Below are 8,511 nucleotides of genomic sequence, written 5' to 3' on the forward strand. Positions count from 1 at the left end.
ATGAAAACCTTGGCTAGGCAGCCAGAAATTCTAACACAGCTTTAACTAAACCCTCCTTTCCCATAGGTAGGCCTATGAGTTCAGACCTTGATTAACAGTATTGGTTGAGATTTCTAAAAGAAGAATGAAGAACAGTGATTCATCCACTTTATTTAGTATCTTGTTCTGAACAGACAAAAATAAACTACAACAAAAACATACATCTGTTTTCCCTAGGTGAATCTGACCTGGTTTAGTCTTTAATGCAGTGAATCTCTAGATACTTCAGCATCAGTAGAATGGACCTTTATTGAACCAAGCTAACTTTACAGCAAAGGTAGTGTGTTATTTCACAAATGAACTAGGTTAGCTAACAACGATAAAGGGCTAGGATAGCAGCCTTGAGGAGCCGTGGTGTCCCTGGCTGGTAGCAGTAGTGTAACTAGTTTCCTTTTTCTACTCAGGCCTCATAGGGAAATTCCTGAATGGTCTATTAGCTGATGGGAGTTGGGGAGATAATGTGGTAAAGCACAGACTAGGGAATCCTGAAGTCTCTCATGAAATGGCACCATCCTCTAGGGGAGCTCTGAGCCCCATCCCTCATTTTCACAGAGAAGAATCAAAGCCAAAACATCATACTCCCCTGTCCACAGGCCAGTATTGAAGCTCCTAGCACAGATGACATTCTGTTTGGGCTCTTGCAGCCACCGAAAGGGGCCTGAGTCTCTGCCTTGGGAGTACCTTGGACTCAACAACTCTTTAGTCCTGGCATTTTGATTCTAGGGTTGAGGCTTCCTTTTAGTGTCTCATACACCACAGTGTTCATTTCATTTTTCAGTTATCTAGTCATCATTTCAGGGGCAGCTGCCCCACCCTTGTGGACTTCAAATTTAGAGAGAAGATGGAGACAGAGGGTGTTTTTAATGTTTTAAAAAAGCTCAGCAACAGAACACTGCTGAGCAGAGTGGCACCTAATATAAGTAGTGGATTCTGCTAGATCTCTGAGAATACACTATCTCCCCTCCCCACTCCCCCTTATATTCCATTAATTCCTGTTCATATCAGTAGTTCAGGGTTCATCAAAAGTCTCAAGTGGATGCCTCTGTAATATCTTGAATACCAAGCAGCTTCTACCCTTCCTTCCCCATCCTCAAACATAAGAGCCTTCATCAAGTATCTCAGCTCCATACTGAAGCCAGGATGAATGGTTTTAAGTCTGAAAGTCTGGAGTATCCTACAATGCTAAGGTCTCTGAATATTTCCTTTCTGTACATTCAGTATACTTGGGCATATATACATTTATATACATCTCTCTATATATTATCTCTGTTTCTTTCTCCTTAGATAATCCTTTCCTATGTAGTTTATATTCTAATTCCCTGAGTCTCTACCCATCTCTTGTTTGCTAACCCAATATGAGTAATGCAAAGTAGATGAGAGTAAGACTCAAATCAAGGGTTTTGTTGATTTCACTAGATCCATTCATTCCTATCTTTGTACCCCAGGCATCTTCCCCCATCACACATTTTGTTTGTCTTCTGACATCCTCCTGCTAATATCTGTGTCTGGTGCTTTCCTGACATTCCAAGACTATGGATGGTGTGGTCAGGGGGCTCATTTTTCACCAGACCTAGCTACTTCTAAAGCTTGTCCTACACCCAAGAGGATTTTAGCTTAGAGGAGTGGAGACTCAGTCTCAAGAGCCATTTGGGGTATGTGGACAGGGGACAGAGAAGAAGAAGTTTTTCCTTACGGGACATATGGGAGACATCAGATTGCATTAAAGGGATAGTGTGAATTAAAGTGCAACTTAGAGCATCATCTTGGATAGTGGGGGAGGATCAAAAAGTCCTCTTTTCACTTTGCTACCCAAGAAGTTGAGGAGAGTCTTGGGACCATAGAATAGACAACAAGGGAACAGAAGAGTAAATCCTTCAAGAGGGAAGAAGTTGTATGCAGAAGAAACTAAATAGAGGATGGCTTGTTAATGGGTAAGAAGAGATGGATGTGCACACATCTACACCCATACACTGCACTAACGTTTGCCCTAACATATCTAGAGATATCAGGTAAGTCTAGTGTTGAATAAAGTTTGGATCCTAGAAATGGACTTTCTTTGTTCTCAGTTTCAGATTTTCAAGTTTTTCTGGTTCTTGTTTTCATGAGAGCTAGGGAATAATGGTGGGGCTTACAGTCATAGAGACTGAAGAGTCTTCACTTTCAGTATAGTAGGTTGAGTTCAATGAGCAATCAACATAAGAGGACTTTGTACAGATGTAGTAGGTGTTGACCATGGTCCAGTCTCAAAATGTTATGGTTTTTCACAAGGCTCTGTACACAGATGTATGTACATATTCTTGTATATATGGGTTGTAATCGAATTGGCTGAGTCCAGTTCACGTACACTGCTATTTGACTCATCCAGAGACTATATACCAAACCATTTTGTGGGGATTCCTTGGTATCTATCAGTAGTTAATGAGACCAGAAAGCACTCTCGAGATTTGGGTCTCTTGAGAAAGTCTTAAGACCCATATACCCTCTTCTGACCATAAGGAGTCAGTCCTCACCAGGAAACAAGGAATGGCATGAATCGTCTTTTACATGTGCTTTTTAACATGCCTGAAACTGCCTCATAGTAAAGGAGAGTAGAGACAAGACTGATTTCCATGACTTTATACTAAGTTTCAGGAGACCAAGGTTATTTGATCAGAAGGTATAATTTCCTTCCCTCCCAGCATGGACTAAGGAACTAATTGGTACTTTTAAGTAAAGGGCACCAGGCAGGTAACAGGTGTTTCCAGCTACAGAGTTCTGCTTCTGCCCAAACCTTAACAAAGCATCACCGATTCCCAGAGGATCTGTATAACAGACTGGAAATCTGAGAATTTTTCCATCATCCTTGATGGGGTTGGTATAACTTTCCTAAGAAATCAGCCCTGTGGGTCTAGTTTGCAGTTGAATATCAATGGTGGTTGTATCTGTGTTCTATGTTTCTCAGCTCAACACCAATTCTGTGGGAACAAAATCATCTATGAGAGAATTGGGTATCTTAAGAGAGAGTCCATTTGAGAAACTAGAGGAAAACAGTGGTGAAGAATGGTTTAGGTCAGAAGCTAAAATGGATATGATACCATGAAAAAACCTAGCTTCCTTCTATAAGAGTTGATAGAGACTCCAGAACATATTGATTCCTAATTCCTATATTTCTCAGGGCACACCCCTGAAAACAACCATCAGAGGAGTCTTGACTTAGGAAATTTTCTAGAGAAATAGAAAGGAAGGGGGCTCCAGCCTCAAGTCACCAAACTAGCTGATGGTGGCCAGAGGGAATCTCTTCATCCAACTGCATGGCCCTCCTGATGTGACTCTCCAAGCATGGCTGAGGCCTTCTGAGCCACTTCAGCCTAATCCTCCCTCTTCTTCCCCAATCCTGGCTTAAAGGAGATGTGTGTTGAGGTGTGAGGGAGGGGGAGGTGAAAGAGGACAGTGGGAGGAAGACTGGAACCCCAGTTGGCCGAGACTACTCACAGACCATTGGGTTAAGATGAGGGAGTGGAAGATGGGTACTTCTGGGACTCTCCAGTAAACCTGGGTAGGATCCCTTACCCAGGGTGCCAAAAGAGAGAGGAAAAGAGACCAGAGGGATGGGGAAGTGGGACTCCAGCCTCAGACATTGCTGATGCGCACACTAAGGGCACTGCCCTCCTTCTCAGCTTGCTCCCTTAATGACTCCTCCAACTTGAGCTTTTCTGGGTCTCCGTAGCTGTCACGGAGACCACTGGGAGGGGCCACTTTCACAACTTGGTCAAAAAGGCTAAAGTCAGCTATGTATTTGCCACTGGCCGACAGTGAGATGGCAGGTGTGAACTCATAGCCCCAAAGGATCTCCTCTGGCAGATAGGAAGTGCGCACCTGGCAGGTGGCACTAGTGGACTCCACTGTCCCACTTAGAATCAGCACCAGCTCGAAGTCACCTTCACCACTGCGGAGGGGGAGATCTTTCAAAGGACTGGTGTCATCTACCACATGATAGAAGGTAAGGGGTAGAATGAGGAAGGGGCTGTCAGAGGCTGTGTCGACTTGGAAAGTCACATTGACTTGGTTGAGTCGGATGTTCTCACCCTCCTTGGTCTGGTGGGTCTGAAGCAGTTTGCCTGTCACCTGGCAGCCTATGAGGAGACTCTTACGCATATTGGCAACACGGATCATAAGGCAGGGCTTCCCATTGTGGGCAGCTATGACCGCATGCTGGCTGAAACGGATGGTCTCAGCCCGCTTCTTGGGCCGGGCAATCTTGGCCAGGAAGGTCCCTGTGATGAAGATCTCCAGAATTGTAGTGAGCACCAGCTGGGCAATAAGCAGCACAATAGCCAGTGGGCATTCTTCACTGATGTAGCGGAAGCCATAGCCAATGGTGGTCTGGGATTCAAGAGAGAAGAGAAAGGCCCCAGTGAGTGTATGCACCTGTACCACACAGGGAGTATGGTTGGCTGGGGGACCCAGCTCCAGCAGATCTCCATGGACCACAGCTACCAGATACCACACCACGCCAAAGAGGAACCAAGTGCCTGCAAAGGTTGCAGAGAAAAGCAGAAGCTTGTAGCGCCACTGCATGTCAATGAAGGTTGTCCACAGGTCTTTGAGGTAGAGGAAGCGCTTGTCAGCAATGTGCTCCATCCTCACGTTGCTACGACCATCCTTTGTCAGGACCCTCCGCCGTCGTATCCCTGGGCCCATTAGGGGCCGGCTTTCTGTCTGAGTGGTCTGACTGTAATACACCTTGGCAACAGATGTCATCTGGAGGGAGCAAGACAACAGAATGGAAGTTATCTCATAACTATGGCCAACTACAGCCACCACCCAGTGCAATATAACAATTTTGGCCCATTATTTGTTCTTTGATTAACAAATATTTAGTGAACACTTGTTATATACCAGGTACTGTACGAGGTGCTAGTGAATCAAAGATGAAAATGACATTATCCTTTCTCTCCAAAAGCTCAGTCCAGTTAGCAAGACATAATGTTCAATAAGCATCTCTCCTCGCAGTGCAGTCTGATACTTATAATACTCAGAAGAGGAAAGGTATAGAAGTAGTAATAAGTTCCACTTCCTTATAGGTAACAGTGAAACTAAAGAGAATTCTACTGATTTCCAGTAGCCACAAAACCCATTCTGTGAAGATCTCTAATTCTGAAATGGAACCCTCCCACCCTCATGAGTGGCACCAGTAAAAAAAAGGCCATCTTGTTGAAATCCTTCCAGATCAATCCCTGTTATCAAACACATAAATTTTCCATTCTCTCCCCTAGTTCCAAGTCAATATCCAGTGCTAATACTAAGATATTCATCTGGCTCAGAAAATAACAAAGACTTCCCATTTTTCTACACTTTGAGATATTCTCCAGATGTTATTATCTTTTGGCACCATTTTTGGAAATTCAGTCTGGGCTATGGTGGGGAATGACACAGACAAGGCCTGAACAAAAAGAAATGGGGGTGGATGTGGGGAACAACTTTCTGAACCCTTCTGGTACCATATGACTATTTTCCCAAGGACTGGGAGAAATGCCAGATTGTAGGTGGCAAAATTGTCTTGACTGAGTGAAGTAGGAGAGTTAGGAGTGTATATTAGTTGGTGGCTATGTTTGTGCAGGCTCTAAGTCAGGATTGCTATTTGTTCTGATAGTCGAAAGTGGGTCAAGGCACTGAAATAGGAGACAGTTCACTTAATACAAAGTGCCTGGCACCCCTGTCCAATAAGTAACTTGTACTTTTCCAACCGAGAAAGAATTTTAATCACTTGGACCCTTGGCTTGGTCTGATCGCCAAATCTTCTGGTAAGGTACAGGGTGATCTCTGAGTGGTTTGGCCCTTCTTATTCTGTATTCCAAGAAGTCTGAACTATTCTTCTTCACACTATTCTCCTACCATATCCTCCCTGTGGCCTGTCCCCTGGAAAATTCGAAATCATTTGGGTCTATTTTTGCACCCAACCAAGTGACCACTGAATTGGAGATAAACAGTGAATGACAATCCCAAGAATATTCAGAGACCAGGATCATCAAGAAGGATGAGCATGAGTGGAGCATGAGATCCTACCTAGAAAGGTGACTAGAACAGAGACAGTGGAGAGATAGAGCAGCTACGGGCTCTAGGCCCATGGAACGAGTAAGGTTGTGTACCTCCGGGCAGGAGCTGACTTGCAGAATATGCCCTTTGGACATTTAAATAAATACATATATTTTGTTTTGTATGTGTACATCAAATATGTTTGGTTTGTTCATTTGTGAAATATAAGACATAAAAGGGAAGCTACAGAGAGGAAGTAAAATAACTGTTGTTGCAGGGAAGGGATTATAATCATTGAGATGAAGCAAAGCATATAATTTGTTGAATGTAAAGCTGATGACCTTGTCTGTTAACCTTCACTCAATTCACAATAAAAAGTTTAAAAAAAAAGAATGTAAGAATGTTCAGAGAAGCAAAGCTATCTATTGTACCTACCCCCAGTTCATTAGCACTTTTGATTTGGATGCCACTCACTTCCAATATCTTTGACTACTTTGGAGCAAAAGGGAAATTCTGAGAAATTTTTAAGAATTCTTATTTAGAGCCCAAGTAAAGCCTTCTTAGTTCACAGTAGTAGTAATTATTGTTGCTCTTGCTAAGTGCCATGGAGTTCGTTTTGACTCATAACGACCCTGTGTAGGGTTTCATCCTTTAAGGCTGAAAAAGGATTTAAAAGGCTTTAAATACTTTTTAGTGGGAGAAAATCTCATCTTTCTCCCAAGGGGCAGCTAGTGGGATTGAACCACTGACTTTGTAGTCTGCAGTCCAATGCTTACCCTGTGGAGCTACCAAGTTACATAATAGTAATAGTAATCATAGTTAGAGTAAAACTTGTGTCTTCATACCATTTTTTTTTTTTTAAGTTTTTATTGTGAATTGAATGATAGTTTACATGGAAGAACATCAGCTTTACATTCATCCTATCATATTTTGTTTCATTGCAATGATTATAATCTCCTCCATGCATCATCAAACAACCAAAGGCAGACCCCACAAGACTGCCCTCAGCCATCAGCACACAGCCCCTCTCCATCCCTGAGTCCAGAGTCCCCAGCTACTCCATTTCTAGCATCACTGCTTCTCTGAATAGGGTCCTACACTCTGCTCTTCTCCCTTGATAGTTCCAGGGTCTGCCACTCCTGGGCTGCAAAATCAGCCACTCCCCTCCTTTTGTTACAAAACATCTACCTTTACATTTCCGATCCACACAGTCAGCCCTGATAGCAATTATTCACTATTGAACCACAATAGTCTTAATCCCCATCTCCTTTCATCAGCGAAAACCACTCAGTGGAGATTCTACCTTCCCCTGCACCCTCTGGGACTAGGTTCCCTCTTGAAAGCTTGTAAGCCAGTCACTTCTTGCCTTTGTAGCCACCCCCCATTTTGGATAGCCAATGTCTGAATTGCCCATCCCTGTCAACCCTGTGTATCGAGGGGGTGGGACTGATCCTTACTGTAAAAATTTGTTCTCTGTTTTGAGCTACTACATCCATGAGTTTAGGTCAAGTTCATCAAATTGTAGCACATTACTCTTTTTATCCTCTTCTTTCATCCTCTAGTAGAGTTCTGATCATCCAGCCTTTGAAGCCAAGTCAAGTGGGTATTATCTGCAAGTATGGCTGTTCTTGTGCGTCTCCTCTCACTTCATATCAGCTGGATGCTTCACACTCCACTCTAGTCCTCTGTGGCCATGACCCTGTCAATGAGCCCAGGAGTCTCCAGGTCTTGCCATACTCCTTGCCAACCAGGTCTCAACCCAGGTTGACAGGAGTCTATTGAATATGGTTGGACTTAGCTCACAACTTCATTGCTGTCTTTCCCCCAATTTATACCATTTTAAAGTTTATACATTAGCATGCCTTCTCATTTGATCCTCGAACTATTGAAAAGAAAATATGAAACCACTATAAAAGATTTGGAAGACTATTAGGGAGCCAAGGATGTCTATTGTACCTGCCCCTAATTCATGGGGGAAGTGTTGGGAAGTTGGAGATGGGTGAACACATAATTTTTATTCTTAAAAAGACAAACTAAATACATCTCACAAACTACAAGTAAACAGGTAAGATATTGATCCTAGGCAAGATTGTTGTTGTTGTTAGGTGCCATCAAGTTGGTACCAACTTGTGCACAGCAGAACAAAACACTGGTCAATCCTGGGCCAACCTCACTACTGTTGCCACACTTGAGTCCATCAATGCTGCCATTTGGCCAATCCATCTCAATGGATTTTTTTCTGACCATCCACCTTACCAAACATGATATCCTTCTCTAGCAACTGATCCCTCCTGACAACATGTCCGAAGTATGAGAGATAAAGCCTGACCAGCCTGGCCTCCAAGGAGCACTCTGGCTGCATTTCTTCCAAAATGGATCTATTGGTTCTTTTGGCAGCCCATGGCACTTTCAATATTCTCCTCCAACACCATAACTCAAAAGCATCAATTCTTCTAT

The 8,511-nt window shown here is 43.3% G+C and overlaps 1 protein-coding gene across 1 annotated transcript in view; it reads right to left on the reverse strand.

The window, feature by feature from the left end:
- Positions 1-2,949: 2,949 nt before the first annotated feature.
- The window catches only part of KCNJ10 (potassium inwardly-rectifying channel, subfamily J, member 10), a 49,951-nt gene continuing 44,389 nt past the window's right edge, over positions 2,950-8,511 (reverse strand). Inside the window, exon 2 of the mRNA XM_006861637.1 lies at positions 2,950-4,779. Coding sequence (XP_006861699.1) covers positions 3,649-4,779 — 1,131 coding nt within the window. The 3' untranslated portion in view covers positions 2,950-3,648. The remainder of the gene's footprint in view (positions 4,780-8,511) is intronic.

The sequence above is a fragment of the Chrysochloris asiatica genome, unplaced genomic scaffold, assembly GCF_000296735.1.
Source record: "Chrysochloris asiatica unplaced genomic scaffold, ChrAsi1.0 scaffold00042, whole genome shotgun sequence".
In the NCBI taxonomy this organism is placed as follows: domain Eukaryota; kingdom Metazoa; phylum Chordata; class Mammalia; order Afrosoricida; family Chrysochloridae; genus Chrysochloris; species Chrysochloris asiatica.